The 26,014-nt window shown below is 40.8% G+C and overlaps 1 protein-coding gene across 10 annotated transcripts in view; it reads right to left on the minus strand.

Annotated features, from left to right (window-relative positions):
- FOXN3 (forkhead box N3) overlaps nt 1-26,014 on the minus strand; it is a 207,365-nt gene that overhangs the window by 86,731 nt on the left and 94,620 nt on the right. For all 10 annotated transcript variants that reach the window (XM_021531919.3, XM_077783993.2, XM_077783992.2 and 7 more), the window contains one exon: nt 18,429-18,565. In XM_021531919.3, coding sequence (XP_021387594.1) covers nt 18,429-18,565 — 137 coding nt within the window. The remainder of the gene's footprint in view (nt 1-18,428; nt 18,566-26,014) is intronic.

The following is a 26,014-nucleotide window of genomic DNA, read 5'->3' on the forward strand; positions in this document are numbered from 1 at the left end:
AAAATGGAACAAATTACTTTGCCAAATCACTCCAGTTAATTCTCATGTTGGTGGTTTCACGATAGTTAAATCTTTTTTATAATGTTATGTACAGAACATCACTGAATTTTCCAGCCAACACACAAAGGGCTAATAGTAAATAAATACTCATGAACTGGAAAGCAGCAAGCTCAGCCATTTGCAGGGCTGAATCACCCAGATAGCTGCCTCTGCTAAATGTGGCCAATACACCTGCAGCTCTCAGTTCAACTGGGACATGCTCAAGCAACAACTCCTTTTTGGAAATCCCTGCACCTAAATTTCAGATCACAGACAAACATGACTCAAAGCAAAGCAGCCTTGGATACCTTCAGCAGAAATTGCTGTCATCTCATTCCATTCTTAAACCTTTTGAAACCATTTTTCTGTCCTATACCTAAGAGGACCTGCCACTCTGTTGTCATTACCAATCCCTGTTTATAAAACATCTCCTCCTCCAAATTAGCTGCTCTGCTGAATCTCTTTTTGGGTTTTATTATTGTCTTCATTCTATTTCAGAAATCTTACAGGTCATCTGTACAGCCCTTAGCATCTCAGCATGGAATAACTTCACAACTAAATCTTATTAAAGCTATTCACATAATTCCTATGGACAGGACAAGAGCCTGTGCTTCTTCATTAGCTTGTGTGGAAACTCAGCTGACAGGTTTGTCTCTCAAGTCTCCTCCTCTTTTATTGGAGGGACTCTAGCTAGACTAACTTGTGAAGACTAGAAAACAGCAACTGAGATTCACTAGGTTATGCAAGAAATATAATGGAATAAAAAAAAAATGGACAAAAATTTAGCATTTAACAATGACTCTGGATGAGAACTAAGATACTTGGTTATAAACAAGTCCAAAGATGACAACTCAGCTCAAAGAAAGACATGCAGAATGCACTATATTTTAATGGCTTTGTCTAGAGATAAAGGGTCCCTTCTTTTGAAGGAAAGGTTACTCTCTCTGTTCCCAATACAACCCAATCTTGCCCATTATTCAGGCTACAGTAGCCTGAGTGGCAAGATGATGCTTGCTAACCTCTTAGTGCCACATTGGAAAACATAAGCATTGAACTTAGAGGTCTTTCGAAACCTTAATGATTCTATTACTTGCCTATGAAAGTAGTTTTAACAAAGGCTTATGTGAAATGCAGAAGGGAAATCAAGAACATGGCAGAACTCATTACATCTTCATGATGAGAAATTTCCCGTACTTGAAGGCACAGTGAACTGAAAGCAAAGGTTTCAAGCCTGCCTGCATAGGTATTTTGCACTAAGTTCCACTGAAAAAGTAAAGACAGAAAAAAGCTGATAATACATAATAGCTGTGTGATCCCTACACAACTGTTGACCCTAAGCCACCCCAGGAGAAACAGCTTCTTGGGAAAGGCAGAAGTGTCACTATTTCACACAGTCTTGCATGAATAGACTTGCATCAAAACATTTCCTATAAAGTTCACAACATCTGTAATTTTTTTTTGGTAATTCCCCCTTTTGTAATTCTTCTGAGGGAGAGGAAGAGGGAAGACCTCTCTTTCTGCTGTCTCCAAGCAAGCTCCAGTCTTCAGTCCCAGACCATTATGGTGTTACATGAGTGTGTATTGTGGTCTTTTCAACAGGGCAGCAAGGCTCAGTGCCTGCTTCCCTCTCCAAGGAAGAGAACCATGTTCACCACTATGGCATTGACCGGAGACGATGCTTTTAATTGAAGTAGGAACTGCCTGATCTGCATCTTTGAGTAGCCAACAAACAAAAACTGGCACTGAAAATGATCTGTAGGATGGGTCATGAAAGGGTGACTTCAGTGCCAGTTTCATAGTAACCACCAGGGAAAAAAGCTTCCCCAAAGGAAAAGAGGGCGTTCAATCTGCCTCATTTTCTTGGCTTCCCTTTTAAAGAATACAAATAAGCTTCCTGAAAAACAACAGGCCTTTTGATGAGGTAATAGCTTTCCTCCATGTTTTTGTTTGTTTGTTGAAAACACTTGGATTTCACAGGAAGCAGTAACAAACACAACCAAGGATCAACTTTGTTAAAGAACCTTAAAAATCAACAGGACACACATCTCTTGCTTCAGCCACTAAACTGGATTGTCTCACTGGCTTGAGCAAAACTGCTGAATTATTTCCCTAACAAAAGAAAGGCGCTTTTAGGTCTTATAATCTCATTTCAAATCCTTTTACTCACTCCCTTCTCTTTTTGGCCTTGAAATTGCAATCCTCTTTCAGGACTAATCTCAGGACTAATTGGTGCCAGCACTCCAGTTTCTCCTGCCATTTTGTCCCCTCCCTACCGCATTGTTCAGGTGCCATAAAGGACAGCAGGCCAGGGTTCACTGGCCCTGTAATGAGTCCGTTCCTACACACTAACTGTTAATAATTAGCAGGAAGCATTTTGTCTTTAATTTGCACAGCATGAGCAGCACAATTTCACAGAGCCACAGAATTGCTTCACTGTTGCTCATGATGCTCCCCAAGTTTGTGGGTGATGTGCTGGAGGGCAGAGTGCAGGGGGCCAAGCCTCCCAGCTGGGCACCCAGGGTGGCACAGGCAGTGCCAGCCCCTCCAGAGATACCCGTGGCAGGAAGGAAGCAAGCGAGGAGCACCCTGCACACATCAGCTACAGCAGCTGCCAAGGAAAGCATCAGCATGATGGGACTGAGCTGGTGTGGTCAACAGAATATCTGTGTTTAAGAAATATTCCAGAATGCAATTCCCTGAAGAATAACAAGTAAAAAGGAGATTTAAGAAAGTCTGCTACTTTTCAGCTCATGCCTGTATTTGCAGGTAGTGCCAAAAAAGAACAATTACTCTTCTTACCAAGGGAATAGCAGTGTTGACCATTTTCCATTTTCTGAAATTTTCTCAGACATGCAGCAGACTTGGAAGCAAAATTAGTTTCTGTATTTGGAAACTTCAATCTAGGAAGTGCATTAAAACAAAACCATAAAAAAACTGTTTCCAATGGATGTTCATTTCCAGCAAACCTAAGGCTAACCTTGAGTTTTGATTTAGGTAAAATAAACCAAAAGCTTCTGACGTTTTCAAAGCTTCAGAAGCTTTCTTTGGTTTTTACGTCACCAAGTGTACACATTAAGTTTTGACATTTTGATATTGTATAGTGTCTTCTACCATCCTGAAGCTGAAGTTCAACACAAGAAACTCCATCTGAGATACACAGTGCTTCCATCGTGCCCCCAGCAGTGCTCTGGAGTTTAACCACAGCTGGGATTAAATCCACACTCCTGTCTTCAGACATCTGTGAGGAGGTATGTTATGAAGAACAGATTAGCATCAAAAAAGGAAAATGATACAACCTGCTTTACTCTCCTGAAAGATAAACGTTTCTTGTGGAGCATCAGGGAGAGACAAGCTGTCAGACGTTGAGACTCCTGCAGAAGTCAACACACAAGACACTCAAGTCTCACTAGATTTAGGGAATCTACATTACTGCAAAGAGACAGCAACAAATATACGTGTGTAGATAGGAATGCTCAGCCAGCATCTCACTGCCACTGGAGAAGAAAGCAGTTTTTCACTGCAAGAACCTTCTGGAATGGTGTGGGAATATAACTTCTACACAATATGAACACATAGTTTATCTCCTGTCATAGAAATTGATAGCAAGTATGAACACAGAGCTAAACTTATTACTGATGATTTTTCTTCATTTGTACCATAGCTTGAGGTCAGGTGGTGTCTCAGTGGCTCAGTTAAGATGGATAATAAGTTAAGGGCAGTAAGTAAATTCTGCACATATTACCATTCTCAGAATGCTAGATTCTCCCACCACACTAAAGCATCCACAATGCAACACTTTGCTGAGGAATTTATATTATAGATCAGCTGGAATAAAAGCATTTAAATTTTCCATGTCTTGAAAATGCAGTTTGCAAATGTGCTCAGGATCCATCAGTTTTTTCTGTTTGCTTTTGTGTCACAAATTTCAGACTAAGGGCTCTCCTCAGGTCATCCAATTCAGCTTCCTGCCAGCAGAAAACTCTTACCCCTACAGTCAATTTTCTAGAATTTCATTGAGTCTGCTTTTCAGCACTCTACCAGACAGATTTCAGACAATCTCCTTTAAGGAACTAATTCAGTCTAGTAAGGTCATTATTTGTACCTGTGTCACCCTGTTCTTTTGAGAGTTTTAAAGTTCTTAAAGTTTTCCATGCCTTCTTATTTTTACATAGTTCTTCAGAATTTTCTAACACTGTTCACGTAAATAGTAATTGTTTTGCATTCTTCTTTGTGGGTGGAGAGAATTGATAGACTGTTGGTTTGACCAGTGTGGCTGGAGAGGTGGTAATTTCACCCTCCAATCCACTATCACTTTTGCTTTTCTATATACGGTCAAGTCAGAAAATAAAATCCTCACTTTTAGTTCTTTTCTTCCCTCTTTTGCATCTGGCATCCATGAGTAAATTACTTAATGTCACAGTGTAGCATATCTGGTCAATGACCAAGGAAAGATAATCCAGGGTCTGTGTACTTGTCTCCTTGTATGCTATTAAAATAGGAAGTTTTCCACCCTAATGTCAAAATTTGTTCACAGCAGCAATACAACAGCAGCAGAGAGACATCTCCCTAAAAATCAAGCAATTGTGTCTACAGAGAGATATTATTAACTTGTTCATGGCATGAAAGCAACCTCCCTTTTCTACAGTGCAGTTTGGACCCTGGTAATCAGAAGATAGCAAGTGAAGACCAGTTCCTGTTTGCAAGTCCCCTCTCTTCAGGTCAGAGTCTCTGGGGTAGTGTTTGCCTGCTTCAAAGCACTGCAAATGCCTGTGCCAGGCTGCTGCTGCACTGCTACTGCATTAGAACACCAGGCTGAAAGGTGCAGCAGAATGCCAAGCTATGCCTTGCAAATTACCCTTTTTCACCAAGCTTGTGAGCCCTGAGGAATCATGAAGCTGAAGTAATGCATTTTTTCCCCCTGCTTTACCTGGTACTGGAAGAATTTTCTATAGCATTTAAATGATTTGAAAAGTCAGGTTTGCAAGTCAAGAAACCTTTAAGGCAGGTTTGTAGCATACACTCACCAGATTATAACATAGTCAATACTAAGCACTGTGATGCCTCCATGCTCTTCTGGAGAGAATCTCCTCTGGGAGCCAAGTACCATAAATTTACTAGCATGGCACTGTGCCACTGTACCAGTAAGATTATGGCTCAATGACGGGTTTTCACTACTAGGAATGCTTTAAGAAAGTCCCCGTCCTTGATAAGCCCAAATACCTTAAAAAAACCCCACAACAAATCACCAGCACAACTACACAAGTGTCTTCACCAGCACAAATAAGAGGATAATTTCCTATTCTAAAGGGCAGCAAAAGCATCTTAAAAATGACTCTACAAAGAAAACACACCAAAAATACCCCAACAAACCTCCAAATCAAAGCCCAAAAGCAACCCTCTACTGAACAATCAGGTGATAATGCTCCAAGGGTCTTTAAAGCTTAACACAAACCAAACTCCTAAAGCTCTTGCTCCATGTAATTACAAAATATAGGGCTCATCAATACAAACTGCCCTATTTTCAAAGCAGAGTTTTGACAGTCCACAGGTTGACAGAAAAAGACAAGCTCTAATACTTCCAGGATAAATTTCCAGCTTCTTTTTCCCCCCAAAATCTGACCAAGTCTACTTCTACATATGAAGGCAAAAGCAGCAAAATGTACTTAATAATCAAAAGATCTACATTGCTTTAACAATATAGCTGACTGTTATCATGGAATAAATGTGTTTCTATAAATCCTTCCTTTTACATTATATTATACTTGCAAATTGTAAAATAAAAACTAGCTACACCAGAAGCTTTGTTTGTTATTAATTCCCTTAAGTTTAAAAAATTATTTCATTAAAATTAATTGTTTTATTTATTTTTTTAATCTCATGAGAAAAATGGCCTTCATCTTTCATATGCAAAACAGCTGAAAAGATAATATTTTTTTTAATAGAGAAGGAACTCCAATTAATAGAGATCTTAAATATGTGGGGAGCTGTTATGAATTTTGCCATTATTAGACAGCTGCCTAAAAAAAACCAAAACATCTTTTCAGGAAAGTTACATAATTAGAAGTAACCCAATTCTTTTTTGTTTGTATTTTTTTCTCCATCTGCTTATCCAGATTAAACATAATAATTAATGAAAACCAAATGATGTCAAATTTGCTAAATTTACATTTCTCTTTCATACTTTCATAGACTTTTACTGGACCTGCATCCTGCACTTCCATCAGTTATGAATTCCCAATGCTCCATGGACATTTGAAAGTGTTGTTAATTTTTAATAACCCAACCTTAAGTATCTGCATTACTATGCAATTAATTTTTCCTAATTCCACATATTCTGTCTTAAATAAACACCACCCTCACCACCATCACAACAGACTAAACCACAGAATTCTACACACTTCTAAACACTGAAGTGGAAGTGCAAAAAAGAGAGTCTGTGCTGAGCATCTTAGCTTTTCAAACTAACCTGAGGAAAGTCTCCACCAAGTCTGTAACCACTGTTTCAACAGAATTTCTTTTGGAAGGATATATAATGGAATTGTGATAAAAATAGTTACAGGGAAAAAAAAAACAGTGAGAGGCACAGAGCTCTGCAATATTTATATCACACAGGCAGACAACACAGAGAACCCATCAGTGAGGTTAAAAACTGCAGCACAGATAACAACTGACAATAGCAGTCAGGTATAAGGGGCTGTAAGAACAAATGCAAAACCCCACCAGCTGCACAAAATTGGACACTGACTACTACCTTTAAAAGTGGCAGAATAATAAATTACAGTTATTCAACTTTTACAAATAAAGTCCATGTAGTCCTGATTCTAATACCAAAAATATGTCATACAAGCTAATGAAAGAAAAATTGAACAAGTGCATGCATGCTGCAGAGCAAGCCAAGAAAGAAATACATTTACAATTGTATTAGCAAGACCCACCGGCTGTGCTATCTTGGATGCTTTAAGAGGAGAGCAATAAAAAATTACCATACATAACTGCACCGTTCATATGAGCTGACAGAGTGAGTACTGGCAATTAACAGGAGGAGACTGTCAACAAAGCAGGAATGAGTCAGGATGAAAAGAAAGGAAAGATCTTTTACAAAGCTCTGATCCACACTCATCTGGGCTGGCCAACCTCTTCAGCCATTTGCCTTTCACAAAGGAATAAAGGATCTTAACACATGGAGGTGGAAACTGTGCTCCCCTGTAAACAGATCCACAGGTGTATGTGACAATCCAAACAACCTCACCCCACAGAGAGGGCTGGGCTGCAGCCCTATCCACGCTCCTCTTCTGGTACCTCCAAGTTATTCATCAACAACATGAAGTTCCTGAACGTGTTTGCCAGTCAAACTGCTGGCACAAACCCACTTCAGATCAGTTGTCTCAAACAATTCTCCTATCACTGTTCTCTGAGTATTTGCTCTTTTGTAATGAAAATAGGTCACCTGCCCTAAACAGTACATTTTTGTTTCTAAGTGCAAGACAGAACAGGTTCCCTGGCAGCCAGGCTGTCTTTTGACATAAAAAGTACACTGCAGTATATACACGTATCTGTGCACTGAAACCCCCAGAGATCTGCACATTTATTACTAAAACCATCTGCAGTCAGAGGGAAAGAAGCCTCCCTAAGACACAACATGGGAAATCTTATCAAAAGTAGAACAACACGAAACCCACCAAACTTGATGAAACCCACCGCCTGTTTAGTCCAGGGTTTCAATGACCTAATGCCAAAGATGAAGAAAGTGGTAGAGCAACATAACATAACATAGTAAATTTGTGCTTGCTTCTACAGCCCATGTGGACTTGAAGTACTGGAGAGATTGATTTAAATGTAAAAATCCCACAAGAACTGGAATCTTCTTCTAGATGCACTTGTACTAGCTGTGGACATAATAATTAAACAAAATTCCACCTTTTGTGGGATTATCACTTAATCATTAGCCTCAACATTCTCATGTGGTAGGCACTAAAGTTCCACTAAGTAATTTACAGACTGACCCTAAACCTCCAATCCCCACTCTTTAAACCAGTAGAGGAAGGAAGAAAGGAAGAAAGGAAGGAAGGAAGGAAGGAAGGAAGGAAGGAAGGAAGGAAGGAAGGAAGGAAGGAAGGAAGGAAGGAAGGAAGGAAGGAAGGAAGGAAGGAAGGAAGGAAGGAAGGAAGGAAGGAAGGAAGGAAGGAAGGAAGGAAGGAAGGAAGGAAGGAAGGAAGGAAGGAAGGAAGAAAGAAAGAAAGAAAGAAAGAAAGAAAGAAAGAAAGAAAGAAAGAAAGAAAGAAAGAAAGAAAGAAAGAAAGAAAGAAAGAAAGAAAGAAAGAAAGAAAGGAAGAAACCCCCAAGAACCAAAAATGAAAATGCTGTATTTTACAAACAGGTTCAGAATTCAGAAACAGCACGAATACCACCAATGAGTACCAAACGCATACAGACTGGTCTCAGGGACATCTGTAATGGAAAGAAAGCAAACAAAAAAAATTGTTGAATTAAATTTCTTGAAGTCTATCTAAACATAGCCCCTGTAGTCTCACTTGCCTTTTGCTGTAAAAAAACTACCTGACAGAACTATGGGTTTTCCATAATGAAGTCAAAATATTTGTGAAAAAATACACTACAGAAAATGAAATATAACCTCTAGAGTTTCATTAGAGCTTTACTGAAAAAGAACAAATAGTGCAAGTGCTGAGTACTTCTGTTTAGCAAGGGGAAAGAGGAACAACCATTTTATCAAGCCACTGTAGCACTGGACACCCTGGACAGGCAGAGACATACCTCTCACCCTCCGTTCTTTTACTCCAGGACAAAGAGGTGGTGAGGAAAACCATCTGTGTTCCCAGGCACAGAGAACTTTGAGGAGAAGAGAAATTTCTCTGCTAAGGACGCTCCTACACCTCCAAAAACCATTTTTTATATAAGTACTTTATTCTGATGAAACAAGCAGCTTGATTTTTCAAAGTCAAAACTCAAAACCCAAGTGCAAAGAAGTTTTTGTATTCAGAAAGACTCTATGCTTTTTGTTCCAAAAGTTCATAAATAGATGTTTTAATAAGCCCTTTCTGGTTTTACTCATCTGAACCCTGGAGGTTCCTGGGAAACTAAACTCTAGCAAAACCTGCAAGTTTTATTCCTACAAAAGCCAGCTCCATCAAAATAGGAAGAATATCACTTTTACTTAGGATCATACAGAGGGCAGATTCCCACACACTGAAAGCTGGATACAACAGGAACCCAGGTGACAGAGTTATAAAAGCCAGGAAAAACATGGTCAGCATTCACAACCTGCATGAGACAACTCCAGTCTTGAGCTGAGGCTTTCTGATATCAGAAGTTAAGTCATACCTGATGATGACAAAAATCACAACTCAAGCATTAAAATACTAACAAAATAAATTATACCAAATTGTACTTTCTTTAAACAAATTAATAAATCTGCCTTCTCCAGAAAGGACATCAAATGATACAGAGATACTACACCATACAGCACCCTGTATATACACATATGGCTACAACACGCATCCCAGAAAAAGTGAATTGGTCAATAAAGATTCAAAAGGACTAAAACTTATTTCAAGCTTTTTATCTAAAAAAACCATATAGATACTGAAGAAATAGGACATCTGTGCATTAAGAGAAATAATTCACAGAAAGACTACTTGATACTTTGAGAAATACTGGGTCTAATACACAAGCAGGGATTATGGATACACCCAACACAGGTATGAAATGAAACTGCACTTCCTTTTATCTGTATGTGTAAGATAACTAGAAACACTATTGAAGCAAGCCCGGCTTACTGCATGGGTGACCCTTATAAAGGGGAGATGAGGCAATCAGAGATTTTGCTCAGGACAAGGACCAGCATGGTCTGCATGGTCCCAATGTAAGTCTACCTTCCCCTGAAGTTAAAGGTCTTCCCAGCTGGCCCAGAGCCCAAGCTGATGGTGCACCATGTAGCTCAGTTTAGGTGCTGGCTAACACAAGCCCTGATGGGCCACCTCGATTACCTGGATGCCACCTTTGTAGCATTCTCCACAGTCATACTGCAAGCAGCAATGGAATGTGTCCCTCTTATGCTCTGCTTCCCACTAACACCATGCAGAGAAATGAGGAAATGGTTCTCACTGGCCATGCTCACCTCCCGGGACATTTCTTGATGGACAACCAGGATTTTCAGTACATGTGTCACCTTCTATTATGACCTGGGGAGAAGATGGGCCACCTGCAATCAGTTCCTAAAGCTCTTGGACTCAAGTGGACTATTCCAAGTCTGCCAAGGCCTTTGAACCTCCGTGCAAAACTGATATTATCAAAGAAAGATTACATATGGAGCAAATTGGTTACACAAATATTCAGAGTTTTGCATAAACTACAACATCTGCCTTGCATTTTAAACATGTTCTCTATTCTCTAAAATATATTAAAATGCTAGGTGAAATGATGAAAGGTCCACACAGGATTTGTTTAAGACAGAACCGCCATTATTGGAAATAGTCAATGCCCCTTAACTTTGAGTTTAAACAAATATTAAATAAACAATAAAGAGTTAAATTTTAGAATGTCTTAACATCATAACCATTACAAATAAAGTCATCCCTTAACCACTGTTTGAAAGATTCAAGTTATCTTAATATTTTTCACTAGTAGTTTATCACTATTAGGATAACATTAAGAATTGTTCTATGAATATTAGTATTACAACAGAACTACAAATAACATGACTTTCCTTGCCAATTTTTCGTTATACAAGCACCAAAGGAAAGTCCAATAACAAATAGAGAAGTGAATAAAATCTAAAAGAAAATACAAGAGCATGATTAAAACTAAATTAAAAAATTTAACTTGAGCTACAGAAATACAAAAAAATCTTTTCATAATCCAAGAGCAGCAAGATGTGACACACTATGATACCATTTGTGGCTTCCATAGCTTCAGGAGTCTGCTTCCAAATTCAGAAGTCAGATTATTTACACAGCTGTAATATTATATGATTAACAAACGTGTGACCACTGTTCATTGCACAAACACTCCTTCCTGAGTCTGAATTTTCAACTACTAAAACTTCAGTGAACTGTTCCTGAACACTGCACTGGCCTCCCCATCCACAGCACTGCTGCAGTTGTCACAGTGACACAATGGCTGTTAATGGGATGAAGGGTGCCACATCCACCCGCTCTGCCCAGGGACCGAAGGTGAGATGTCCCTCACACCCTCTGCCCTTTGCTACAGCACACAGCTGATGCACTGTGCAGCCCTGTCCTACCTGTACACGCTCTGGGGGCAGCAAGGAAGAGGGACAAGGAGCTGCAGACAGTCTCAGAAGAACAGCACCCACATGCTTCAAGTTCCTGCAGCCAGCAACTCACAGCTCTGTCAATGAGCCCACTCTACAATTTTTCAGAGGGAAACACCCAGGCCTACAGAGGGTTTTACAAACAAAGTAACAAAAATTTCAAAACATATCCCTACACTTTCTTTTTCCCATGAACTTAGTGGAAATATCTACGGTACCATTCCAAGTTATCTTTGGAATAAGGCTATATTTATCTACAGAAGGCACAGGAGAGGAAAAAGAGCCTACGAAACCAAATAACTGGAAAGACTGTTCAACAAATAGAACCATGAAAAATAACAACATAAAACAAAGCGCTGGTGTCTGCCTGGCATCTAGAGAAAGATGACAGACTAAGGACTCTGCTTTACAGTACATTACCAAAAGTCTAAACACATGCAAATAAAACAAAGACTCAACCAAATCTTAATGTATTTGGCAAATTGAAAACATGATATTTCTTCTTTTTAGGGGTATGAATGAGAAAGAATTAAAAACATTTCAGCTGAGAAGTCTCAGAAGCATGTCACTAATTTTGAGAGGAATGAAGATGTGATTAAAGGGTTATTTGTACTTCTACCAGCCATTTCCACCATGAAACTTTTGTGTTAGACAGATCAGATTCAGACTTTCTGTTCTTCTTTTTCTATCCAGGATCTGAAGCCAACTGTCCAAATTTATCTTTCCTCCCTACACATCCTTCATGCTGTAAGGTAAAAAAGGAAAAAAAAAAGCCTTTGAAAAGGTAGGAAGAGTTGATTTTGTTTCATGAAACTATGTTCAGTGGAATCATAGATGTCTAATGGCTAAAGAACTGATACATTAGAATCCAAGTCTTGGATTGACAAATTCTCAAATATTTATGCACTTATCAGTGAATTCACTCAAGCAAAAGTTCTCTTTGCTGTTCATACCTGACACCAAATGAAACCAGTATTGTTAATTTGCCAGAAAACAGAAATAAAGCAGCATAATCCCAAAGTACAGATGCTCTTCAAATTAAGGCATATGATGATAGCAGAGGGCACACTTTAGAAGAACTTGTATTCTCTGTGATCTCAAAAACTACAAAACTATGAAAACAGCAAAACAAAAATTCCCCCAAAGACTCCACCTTAACACTACACCAAGACGTGAAAAATTCTGACTCCACATAGGAAGTAAAATAGTTAGATCATTCATGATAACGTGATTGTAACATGCACATAAATTAGTATCAGACTTCCATATGTCAGCTTCATTTTCTGTCAAAAGCAAAAACAGTAACACAGAATTAAATCCTTGTTTCCAGACTGCAAAGGACAACTAAATTGTGTCTTTTTTACAAGAGACGTCCTGCAAAGTCTTTTAGTGAATGGGAAAAGGTTGTTTCACCAGCTTCCCCAAATGGTCACGTATCATTTCTGATCTCAACTTATTAAGTGTACAGATAGGAGGGGTGCTTATAATTTGTCTGATGTGATAACCTATAACTTTGATGCAGGTTTAGCTTCAGTAAACAACTGCAAAAGGTTGGAAGCTGTGATAGTAAAATCAAAACCTGCAAATATTTGAAGAAGTTGTTCCAGTGTTTTCCTCAGCAGCTGATCAATACCAGCTGCCCATTTCACATCCCTGGAACAGCTTCCAAGTTCCCCATCCTAAGGGGGCTGTATGCAAACTGCATCCCAGCAGCACGTGGCAGCGCACAGGGATCTGGAGTGCGGGTCCAGCAAGGCCCCAGCAGGCACTGCCTGGGAGCTCCCACTGCAGGGCTGCACTGCACGTGGGAGGGCTCCCACTGGGGAGATGAAAGCAGAAAGCCAGGACTCAGTGATAAGACTGCTTTCAGTCTTAAAATAGACAAATGCAAATGTAAGCATGCCCAGGCCACCTCTCCTGCCGTTTACCACAGAGCTCACAGTGACGGCCATCGCTTTCTCACAGTGATTCATGAAACTTGGATTTTCAGGAACAAAGCTTTAGCCACCATGTTTCGCAAATCTTTCTCTGTGTCTCAACAAATAAATTTCGGAAGTTAGACAAGGGTTCATAACCACAAAGTCCCTTTTTCTAATCTTAACCTTGGGATAAAGAATATTTCTATCAGAAAGAGGTATCAAAAGACAAGACAATGGAGAAGCTTAAGGAGCTCATAGCTTTTTTTGGAAATCTAACAGGAGCAAAAGGAAATGCCATAAAGAGACACTAAATTCAATAAAACAGTAACCACTCCAAATTTTTGAAATCCCAGGTTAGCACTGTTTCATAAATGTATGGTCACTAATGAACGTGCAGGCTCACTGTGATCCACTGGCCTACCTCCATAACCTACACTTCACCAAGGGAAGCAGAGTGGAAAACCAGATGACAAAGCCACGCACACTCGAATGAATGTTCTGGGAAGTGCCTCCACGTAAGCAGCAGAGGCAGTTTTCTGCTGACTCCTTGCAGGGCCTGTTTCTTCTCCATCACCAAAGCTGCAGCACTGTCTGGGAGCCTGGGGCATGGTGGGGTGGCTCTGCGGCATCTGCTCCACAACCACCAGCAGGTGCCAGGTACACCGAACACCCTACAAACACCAAAACTGCTGCAGGTTGTTTTTGTTACACTGTTTCCTGTTGGTTCCTGCCCTGCAAGGCTCAAATCCTCCCTACAGAGGGCAACCTGGCTGAAATGCAGCGATGGATGCCAGATGTATTTTTCTGACACAAATGCTATGATGTGTACAGGTGGACTCCATGTCCAAAGCCAAGCACAAGTCTAGTTCAACTCTGTCCAGGGTCTCAATCCTTCCTGAAGCAGACCCAAGCTCACCCAAGGATCCGTTCCTACGGGAAGGAGCAAACTAACAAGGAACCAAACAAAGCCTTTATGAAAAGGCAGTCTGGGGCCGCTCAAGAAAGAAATACCTCTTTAGTTTCTAGCTTGGGCATGTCAGCAATTTCATCAGCTACTGGACAGATCTTCAACATTTGACACTGCTCTAACAAAGTACAATTAGGAAAACACACTGAAAAAATGAACAGCCATTAAATAATTATCCACAAGTCTATAAAGCCAATATTCCTGGATTATCACCTGAATTTTCAAATATTTTTATTACTCTGTGAAAATAATAATTTCTGTTATTATAGATTACATTTCCTGATAGTTTTCAGCAGTACAAAGATAAATACAATTGAGAAATAGCCCCATGTAATATACACAGAGGAAAAAAAACATTTCAAGATTCCTCCAAGCACAACTTGAAGAGAAAATCCCACCTACATTTCAGTTAGAGTCAGAAATCTGGAAATAAAACACATAGATGAAGTATCAGGGCACTGACTTGTACAGTTACTTAACCAAGTGTGTGTCTATAAATATATTTCAACGTTGCTATTGCCAAAATAATTGTAAAATTTAAGAAGAAACACATTAGTCTAACATACGTATTTTTCAACACCAAGGAGAGATTCTCCTTTGTAATTAAGTGTATCAGTGTTAGTTTGCTCTTGAAATTCATCATAAATGACATGCTTTATGACACACACTTCAATTAGAAGAACCAGATAAAAAACCAAGGGGTTTTGCTTGTTGCAAGTACTGTTTTTTAAGAACACACATCCAAGCCAATTCAAATTAAATAATTCACCTTGTGATGTTCTACTTCTTCTCATCTTACAGCTTACAGGTAATCTTTGCCCTGAATTGAAGCAGCAATTCAGACAACTGCAGTCTGAAGTTCCTTCTTATGTACAAACACAGCAAGGTTGCCTTTTCCCCCAAGTCTTCTTGTACATGGAAACCAATGTAGTCCAAATGTCATGGCTTGAGTCATTTTTATCTCAAATGATACTGGTATAACTCTCACTCAGCCATCCAAATGCATGGGTTTGCATCATGAAACTCCTTCATAAAAGGTCCACCCCTGTCACATTTATGCAGGATGCTCTACTGAAGTCATCATGAAACTGAATTATCTGATGAAATTAACTCTGTTCAGGAAAAGGAGAATTTGTGTATTCAGTAATCATCGTGCTTGGGATATTTTTACAATGCATTCCTCCACTCTGTGCTAAATTCAACCCTAAGCTGCTTATACAGATACTAAACAGAACACGTGATTCACTTGTGCATCTTTATTCTTTTAAAACGTCTGATAAAGACAAAGAATAGGTCAATTTGCCCCTGTGAATTTCACCAACCAACCCTTACAAACCTTCTTCCTAGACGCAGGAATAATATTGGCAAATTATCTGGTTCCAGATATATTTAATTAATATTAAGTGACATAGCTTCTCTTAGTTGTGGACTTTCATTACAGAAGATGGACAGACAGCCAAACCTCTGCCACCTAAGGATTTTTTCTAGATGTACTGTATTCACCATAAGAAAAATTCCCCTCGGAATTTGTTACTATGACAATGTATTGCTCTGGAGATCTGACTATGGTGGAGTGGATTTACATTTTCTACTCCTACTGAAGTCTTTGTACATATGAGAAAGCAATCACTTACACATGGGATTACTGTTTTTTTCCAAATGCACAGGGAATGTTGAGAATATATTGGAAATATATTCAGAAAATTACCATGTAACTGCCAATCCAGAATTAATTCAAAAGTCACTGATAGCCTAGACTAGCTTCATGTTGATGTTTCACCAGTCATTAGCAGCAGAATGAATAAATATTTAAGAATACTAAGGGGATATTAAGTTGTATTTAACAGAGGAAATGCTGAAAGATAGCCAACTAAGAGTAACAGTGATACCACAATTTTGTCATATAAAACCTGACCTTCGCTGTATTTGCAAGGCATTTGCACCTTCAACCACACAAGCTCTTTTTTTTATGAGGCAGTCATTACAAGGAAGACTCCAAAGCACTTGGCAGCACAAGCAGTGTAGCAGCAGCTCAGACATCTCATGGGCTCCAAGGAGAAAAACCTTCCCTTTCAGTTTTGGGACTCGTTTGTCAGTGTTTTGCTCGATCCCTCCTTCTCCCTTGCTCATCTACACTAGGCAGTGCTGAAAGCAGGTAGAGATTGAAACCCGCTTCTTAAATCCCATACTGGGACCTGGCACCTGCCAGTACTCCTCTCTTCTCCCACTCATGAAAACAGGCTATGAAGTTCTGGACATACACCGCAGTTGAAGAGAGAAGCAACAACCTCTGTCCAAGGTCTGTGACTCTGCAGGCATCCTTTGCCACACACAGCAAGCACGGAGCAGCAGCAGGCATGCAGCTGTGCAGGATGAGGACAGGACAGCAGCAGGCACACGGCTGTGCAGGATGAGGAGAGAGGAGCAGCAGGCACATGGATGTGCAAGATGAGGAGGAGCAGAGTGCACACAGCTGTACAGGATGAGGACAGGGCAGCAGCGGGCACACAGCTGTGCAGGATGAGGAGAGAGGAGCAGCGGGCACACGGATGTGCAGGATGAGGAGAGAGGAGCAGCGGGCACACGGATGTGCAGGATGAGGACAGGGCAGCAGTAGGCACACAGATGTGTAGGACACAGGGTAGCTATGCCCCTCTGCACTCCCTGACACCCAGACAGAGTGTCTCTAAGGATTTGTCCCTGCAAGGACTGCCCACAGCAGTGCTGCTGCATTGCTTCCTTCAGCCCAGCCTAGAAGAGCTGCCCATGTTGTTGTCGCCAACATCTGTCACCAAATTACACAGAGGTTCTGGCAAACCCAGCCCACTGAGTCAACAGTCACTTCAGCCATAAAAAACCGGGAGATTCTCTGGCTTGCAACTGCATGTGTATGCTGATTTTTTTTTTGTTTCTGGGGGTTAGAAGGGATCAAAATCCCTCCATTTCTATGCCAGATGTCCACTACACTTCTACTCAGTATGAGAATTTATCAATAAATCTCTATGAGCATAATTAAAATACTCCCAAAAAGGCAGCAGTAACAATAAAGGAAGGGCCAGAAACATGCTTTGTTCAAATGCACAAATTACAGTTTTAATCCATTATCGAAATTATTTATCTGTCCTTCCGCAGAGCACAGTAGTGGGGGATACTTCCACAGGTGGTACAGGGACAGTGTTTCCCCTGCACCCCACGGAACACGGGGGCAGCCGAGCCCTGGTCCCACCCTGGTTTCCACAGAACAAGCCAGGGGTCCAGGGGCACCGCCGGCCAGCGGGGCGATCCCCCGACACAAGAGGGGCCCGGGTCTCCGCTCCCAGCGCCGCCCGCCCGCCGTGCCGCGGAGACGCCCCGTCGCCACGGCGACCAGCACGCCGCCCGCCCCGGCCGCCCGCCCGCCGGACGCGGAGAAGCGGCAAGAACCGCCTCAGCCGCCGCCAGAGCCGCCAGCGTCACCGCTCCGACCCGGCACTGCTGCGGGCCCTGCTGCAGCCGGCTCACCACGCCTTCCCCATGCGGGGCTGGGCAGCACGGGCCATGAACCGCATCCCGGCCCTCACTGGCGTCGAGGAGAAAGCAGCTCTGCTAAACCGCAGCGCCTGCTTCCCTGCCTCGCGGATGGCAGCCATAGATACTGTCTCTTTGCTAACACTGGTCGTAAATGAATGCCAGATCAAAAAAACACGAAACAAAACAGAAAAACTCCACCCCACGTCTGTTTCACTGAAGCCAAGGAGAAAATCCAGGCTAATCCTAAGGGCCACCACAGGCACCCGTCCACCACCGAGGGCTGGTCAAGCCACCTGGGCACCAGCTCAACCTGGTGGGCATCCTGCGGCTGCACAGGCAACATCGGCCCCCAGCTCTCCCGGGAAAAGAACGAGCCCATTTCCCCAGCGAGGGAATCGTGCCTTCAGCAAATGGGATAAGTGGGCACTTCAGAGCTCTCCATTTGCTTATCTGCATTTTTATTTCAGGCGCTCCCCTGCCAAAGGGCTGTTGCAGAAGCCTGCAGGCTCTGCTCGGAAGGGCTGATGCCAGCAGGGGCACGAGCAGGTAAAGGGCCAGGAACAAGGCCACCCCAGCACCGTCCCGGGCTCTGCACTAGCACATGCCACGCTGCATCACCTCATTACATTTAATGTCTCAGCCAAGAACCATACCCAACACCACGGGAAAACATTTAGAGTTGTAAAATGCATCTAGTTCTTACCTTTGATATGCCTGAGGAGACGTGGGAGGTGTATTGAACACATGCGAATATGGGTGATAGGGTGTCTTTTTCAAAGCCTGAATAAGATTTTGTCTATATTCTGGGTCTATACACCACAAGGACCCCTTTCCAATACTCTGCAAAGAGAAAAGAATTTTTAAAAAATCAAATATTTGATCTAATGGCACAGCATACTTATTTAGCAGTTTTTGTCAGGAAAAGCAGTGGGTTTGGGTTTTTTGTCTGAGAGAAGCAAATATAACTTGCTTGCCAGAGATTATTGCTCCATTAATAATGTATTATGACTATGATTTAAATCACAATTCTGAGGGGAAAAAAAAGAATGAATGTTTCGTTGCTCTTTCCTCCCTCTCTCTTTTTACTAGTTAATACGGTTTAATAATGTCTAGCAATTTTCCAATCATCTCATATTGGAAAAATAAGAAGGTACAGTTAACTGTTAAAGAGAAACTTTGAAGAGAGTATCTTGTTTTTGGAAGTGGTTTTCTTTTCCTTTTGCTGTTATACAAACAGAAACAAGGCTAAAAGGAGAGGGTTAAACACACTAGCAACTGTTTTAAAAATATAAGGACTTAATCCTCCAACCCACATGACATCAATGCCATTATACTACAAGAGGAAATTAATCATCTTTTCTCCCCAGAGGGGAAAAAAATACCAAAAAAACCCAAAACAAACCAATGAACCAAAACAAAACAAAAAAAAAAGCCCACAGTATAATCAGAGTATAACCATTTAAGGGTGTTGAGAAATTATGATCAGCTAAAACAACAGTTATTGTAATTACCCTTTAATACAAGGAAAAACACAAGCAGTTAAGTAAGGCAAAGATTACACTAAAATTCAGTTTTTATTTTCCAGTTACAAGCAGTGCAATTTCATTTCTCGTCTCAATCCCATCAAAGGTCTGGCTGATGATATTTTGGACTGTTTTGTGTGAGTTCTCAAACAAATATGAAAACTTTGCCTCACCTCCACTATGAAAGCATATGGAATGATAGTTCAGGAGCAGTCTTGATCATACATATGCAAACACCAATCCTAACTTGACTGAACTCAACTGGCAGGCTTTCAAGGCCTTATGCTAAAATTTTTTTGTAAATGTTGATACTTTCTGGAACAGGTGAGGGAGGCTGTGTTACTGCCTCTAGCTACTTTTCAAACCAGGACTATCCCTTTTCTCTGCTTCAACTTCTCAGTGAAACAAAGCTCTCAGTTAACATGTTGAAGAACAAGCACACACACACACACACACACAGAGAGAGACAGAATCACATCAGAAGAAGGACATTATTTTCTTAAACCATACAGAAGACCAAAACTGGACACCTGTTTCCTTTTGAAAACTTGTATCTTTGCCCTACCCCCTCCTAAGTGCTCCTCTGCCCCAGGGACAGCTTTAGGATATACAGTGCAACATACAACATGCTAACAGAGAGCAAATCTGCACTAAATTCTCCTCCCCAAAAAGAAATGAAAAAGAAAAGTCTTCCTCAATGTCCCTGGATGGCTGCATGTGTACCTAGAAATTTTCCAGCACCATGTGAGACTTAGCTTGAAAGGAGAGCAGGCAGCACAACCCACAGGAGCTGTGACAGTCTCCTGTCATCCTGTCAGAAAGAAGCCGGGATTCTTTATGCTGCTCTGGTGGAACAGGAGCATGGAGTCAAGACTCTGCAGGATGGCTTCCAGAGTTCAAGACCATCCATCCTTTTACTGCCCAAAGCTGCCCTACCAGGAGGCCACAAAAGAGTCTAAGGGGAGACATCTTCCAGCTCTTGAAATAAAGCAAGGCCCTGATATGGCCAAAAAAGCCCAAGACTAAAGGGGCCAGAGAGACAGCAAGCAAAAGCCTCTGGCTCTCATCTCAGTAAAACACTACAGTCGACAACTGAGAGACCCAGTGCTGCTGTCAGCTGTGGAAGCATTGCACCACACTTCTCACAGCAGTCTGCAGTAAGGAGGTTGTTACACTTAGCCCTCTTAAAATATGGGACAATAAGCCAGAAACATGACAAGCCCAGTAAGTGATTTTTAGGCAAAGGACAGAGTCAAAAATAGAATCCAAGCATCCCAAATTCCACTTCCATGCTGTAGCCAAGACCCAGACTAAGAACATAAAATTTCCTTTTAAGCAAGCAATGAGCAAAACTAGGAAATTTTTTCAGAAGAAAACCTTTGCTGGATTCCTTACTTCTTACAGCATGGGATAAGCTTATAAAAAAAAAAAGCTACACTTAAATACCTTATTTGTACTTAGTGGAACACAATATATTGTTTTCAAACTTCTCTGTTTTTCCATTTACTTCCAAGACAGCTTTTTCATCTACCTGGAGGAGATAACTCCCCAAAACCCATCAGTTAAGTTTAAGCTGAGGGCCTTACAATATGAAGACACTACAGAAGAGCAACTTCAAAACCTTTCATTACTGCTAAGATAAATTTGTGTGGCTTACCCATATTCTTGCAATAGCCAAAAATAATCTCATTGGAAAACAGGAACTCTCATAAAAAATATTGAGAAGTACACTCCTCGTTAAAAAAAAGAAAACACTGGGAAGGCAGATTTACTATATTTTCACTGCAACTGAACTGACTTATAATTTACCAGCAAAAACAAATGTAATTTAAGGCAAAGCTTGCCAACTTTGCAATGTTCTCTTTTCAGATAGTTATTTTTGTTTTTCCACAATCACATAACAGAGCATGAATAAAAAGGAAAACTGAAATGACATCTGGTTAAGAAACCTTCTTGACTGCTGGGAGGTGTGAAGAGCTTTGTTAACTGTCTGTTCAGATGTGTCATTAGTCTTCCCATATACAGAGCAATCACGGGAAAGGAAATCACTGAAGCTCAGACCCGGTTAGTGATTAATTTCCATCTTATGACACTTGGCGTGCTGCTTCACTACCTCCTCCAAGCCAAAAGTCAATAGTGACTCCAATCAAAAACCAGCAAGGAAGGGTCAAAAATAAAAAAATGTCTGGATTACATTTGTCTCCCAGGCAACAAGTGACTGAGGAGTGGATAAGAGCCCCCTGATCTCCTCAGCACTTGGCATACTTTCAGACCTCCCCACACGCCACCTCCTCCCAGGGCCAGGCATAGGCACCTCCTTCCTGCCAAGCACAGGTCACAGCTTCTGCATTGAATCCTGGTTAAGGTGATTTAAAATTGGGGAATGTTATTACCAGTCCTCTTTATGTGGTCCAAGAGTAAACTGAGGGTAAACTATTTCAGAGGTGCTGATGAGGAGAGAGAGAAACATACAGAGTTACCCCATGAAAGTTTGACTGATTATTTTTTTAAAAAAAAAATCTTTATTATCTTTTATATGGAGAAATTGCTACTCCTTTTTACCTCATTTAATATATATATATATATATTTATATAGATTGTGCACAATATTGTGTACTAACTCCCAATTTATTAAAACATTTGCTCTCTCATATCTCAAATATCCAATTCCAATTCCCTCCCAGCCTCCCAGCCACTAAAGTCAGTATATTGCCATGAAAAGGTACATGAAACATTCAATGTTCACTTGGCTTCTTCTACCAATGGACTACATCTAGAAGTTTTTAAAGACTACTTTATACAACGTATTAGTATTATGTTTGGTCATTTTTTAGTAGAATTGAAAAAAGATTGAAGTTTTAAAATAATTAAAATTCTGCTTGTCAGCTCTTTCAGTTGTTATAGTTGGGTATTAATAGCATTATCCATTAGTAAAACAACTCATTATAAAGATTTTGCCTCCATATACCTCGCAACTAACTGCCTGGCCCCACATATCATACAGACACAGAAACCACAAAACACAGACTCAGGGAGATGTTAGCATTTCCAATTTTTCCTTTTGGAAGTTCTCATAACATGTTCACTTTGAATCTGGAGGAGCAGCTCCAGGTACCCATATCTTTTGCAGCAGCATCACCACCAAGATGGTCCCCAAGGGAACAGAACCCTAAGGGAAATCTGCCAAAAGGGAGATTTTTTTTCCTCTATGATGCCTTGCATGTGCCTGGGCCTTCTTCCATAAGCCCATTTCAGTAATTTTCCTCAAAGAAAACTGTTTTTCTCACACAGTTTGATGTAATTTACATTCATTAAGCTGGCTCACATGAAGGGTGTGACAAGCATCCAGAGAGCTGTGGCAAAGCAGAGGAGGGATGTGGGGACACAGGGAGGAGAATGGGAGCTGTTCCCTTCTGTAGCAGGAGCCCTGGTGGCATCCTGATGCATGTGAAACAGCACACTGAAAAAGGAAAACCAGGATCTAGCTGGACAGAAAGCAGCTGGTAAGACAAATGGCAAAACCAGTATGACACAGAGCAGGGGTACAGGGGCTGGGGTGAGCTGGGCAGCAAGGCTGGCAGACAGCCCTGAGGGAAAGGCCAGGCTGTGCATGGGAAATCAGAGACACCAAGAGACTGAGCACCAACACAGGTGCCTGGAGGCCAGGAAGAGAGAAACCAAAACAAGACACCCACGAGTGACTCCACAGCTCCACTCACGCACCTAAGCTATGCCAGCAGGCTGAGAATTTTAACACAGCTCTGAGTTAAGAACCTTGCTACTCCCAAAAAACAGCTGCCTACTGAGCAGATCTGTATTTTCCTTCTCCACTACCAGATCAGGAGGGGATGAGTGGCCATGACTAGGCTTTCTTGAACCAAAATGATCAGCAGTATGAATCAGGCAGCTACACAGACTGAAGAGGTGCAGATGTAAGCTATCTGAAAAGTATGTTATATTGGCTTCACTACCCATAAAAGCAAAGAGAAAAAGCAGAAATTTCCTATTACTCAACAAAGGGCATTACCAACTAACATCTGCAGCCCCAAGCTATCAAATACTGAAATCACATTACTGTGACATCTGTCCCTATCTAACTCAGTGTAGGTTGCTGCAGTTGTTAACACAGGACCTGTGAATATCACTAATATCTTCTTCAGTGATTAGAAACCTTTTGTTGTCAGTAATTCACCATCAAGAGGTTTTCTCTGGTGGATAAACCTACTGTTGTTACAACAGGTGATCTCTTTGCAAGTAATAATAGAGAGCTTACTGGGTATTAAAGGTTCTTACTTTAAGGAAATATTTATCCTGAGCTCATTGTGTCCAGTTATGCTGCAACAGCAAGCTTGAATCGAACTTTTCACACAGATCTGCCACTATGCTTATCCATGGATATGTCCAATAGCTTCTACAGGTCCAACTGTTCGATATGACCACAAAAGGGTTTTCTACAGGAGCAAGAATTGTATAATAGAACTATGCATGTCACCACAGAATTTAAAACAACTGTTTGAGTAACTACATCTAGGACCAGAATCTGAAAAAAGTAATTGTTTTAGACCAGAAGCACATTTCTCTGTGATTGCACAACATCTAATGTAGCAGCACAAGGCCATCAGCCACCTTGCTGACACTGCTGTCACTGTTGACTGCTCACACCTGTGCAGGAAGTCTAAGGGGGTGGTGAGAGCAAACCCAAGGCTGTCAGGCAGCAAGGACCTGCAAAAGCATCCAAGAGGACACGGCATGATGGAAGAGCCTATCTGCAAAAAGAGCAGGGTACTTCACTCTCCACCGACACTGCAGTCACACAGAAGACAGAGCAATTCTGGAAACCACGACTAAAACAAGTTTTTGGCTGGTTCCCAGGAACAGCAAACTATCACCAGGAATTCCTCCTAAACACAAATTCCCCTTTTCTCACCTATTAAAAACATATTTAACAAGAAAAGTGAGGTATTTTCATGAGGAAATTGAGAAGCAGAAAGAAGGCAAGTAAAATACTTTGAGTTGCACCTTATGACACCCTGTCTTCAGCTCTGAAGTGCACCAAGAGGAACACAATAATCACTCCAAAATCCACCTCAGGAGAAAATGACTTGCTTAAATAACTTTCTTGTACTAAGCAAAGAAACCTGCCAAGTGGCTTCAAAGCCATCCCACAATACAACACAGATTACACATACTTCACTAAATATACCTCCACCCTTGAAGGTTTGCAAACATTGTGCTGCCACTATGGGAAAGAAGTGGTTCATGACTGCAGAATTCACCAAGACTAGAAAATGCAAGCCTGTTGTGACCACTGATGCAGTGTTCAATCAGCTCTATGATGGCAAGGGCAGAGATGTTTTTCAATATCCAAGGAGAGAGGACCCGTGCAACCAGGAACACTGCTCAAAGGTCAGCTCTATGCCATTCACTTGCAGACAGTTGTGACAAGAACACACCTTACTTTTTAGTAAAACTACACATCCCTCATGTTAGTAATCATGCTCCTTCAAATGAATTCACTCCTAAAACAGAACCAACTCAGAACCAGTTCCTTCGTTTAGATGAGGCAGAATTTGCATACCAGCATCAAAACTTGGAAAATATATTACATGACAAATTTTAAACTATTTGCCTTGCAAGCACTCAGGAAGATTTAAGATTTAAGTTGGTCTGCTGGTCGGCTTAAAACTCTATTGCTTATATTTACTCACTGGTATTTCAAGTTATCAAGAAAGTAATGTTGCTTGCTCTGATCTCGTACACAGATTCTCCTGTTGCAAGTAGTTTTCTATGGGTGGTCACAGACAATACTAAAACTTTATCATCTATAACAGCTTGCCTATATGCGCATGTGAGTCTGGGGGGTTCTCTAGTTACTCCTTTTATAAGCAACTGAACTTATTTGCAGAAACACACAAACAAAGCATTGAATCATCTGAGGTCAGTTAAGTTTTTTCTGGGATTTTTTTTTGTTTTGTTTGGTTTTTTGTGTGATTTGGTTTTTTGTTTGTTTTGGTTTTGTTGTTTTTGTTTTGTTTTGTTTTTTAATTAAGAAGTATAACAGCTAAGGAATTCTGAAAGAAAGAAAAACAAAACCACTGCCAAGGATTCCTATTATTACAAAACGCATTCCTCAGATTCACTGCAGTCTTACATAAAAAATACAAATAACTATTCATACAGTTTAAGGGTAGATTTTCTTCATTCTCTTTTAACATTTCTAGCACAGACCAGTGAAATTCTCTACGTCCAGCTTTAAAGAACTGCACTCTAGACCTTGACTGCATTTTAATGACAGTGACAACTGCTTACTAAGCTTTTAATTTTCATAAAAATCCCCTGACCCCTAACGAAACATAGAAATTCTCCCTGCTCTTCCAAGGAAAGTCTGGCAATGTTAGGTGAGAGCTTGACACCAAGCTGAAGTAAATCTGAAGTAGTATCTGCATGCAGGATAACAAAACCCACACAAGCACTTCTGCATGTTTTCAACCTTTTCTCAGTAAAGCAGCAGTCACAGCTCAGCTCAAGCACAAAGGTGAAGAAGCGTAACAAGAAGAGACTAGCTAAAACACAATTACATGACCATAAACATATGCTCATCTAATGCATGAAATTAAAGTTTTGTTGCAAAAGCTTGCTGGAGTACAGTGTTCAACCCAAGTAAGCCAGCTGCATCAAAAAATCATCAGCATTTCTCATGAAAACAAAAGATTGGGGCTTTTTAAATCTTATTTTGCTCCAAGTAAAAACATCCATTACTTCAAAC

The sequence above is a fragment of the Lonchura striata genome, chromosome 5 (assembly GCF_050655825.1).
Source record: "Lonchura striata isolate lonStrDom1 chromosome 5, ASM5065582v1, whole genome shotgun sequence".
NCBI lineage: Eukaryota > Metazoa > Chordata > Aves > Passeriformes > Estrildidae > Lonchura > Lonchura striata.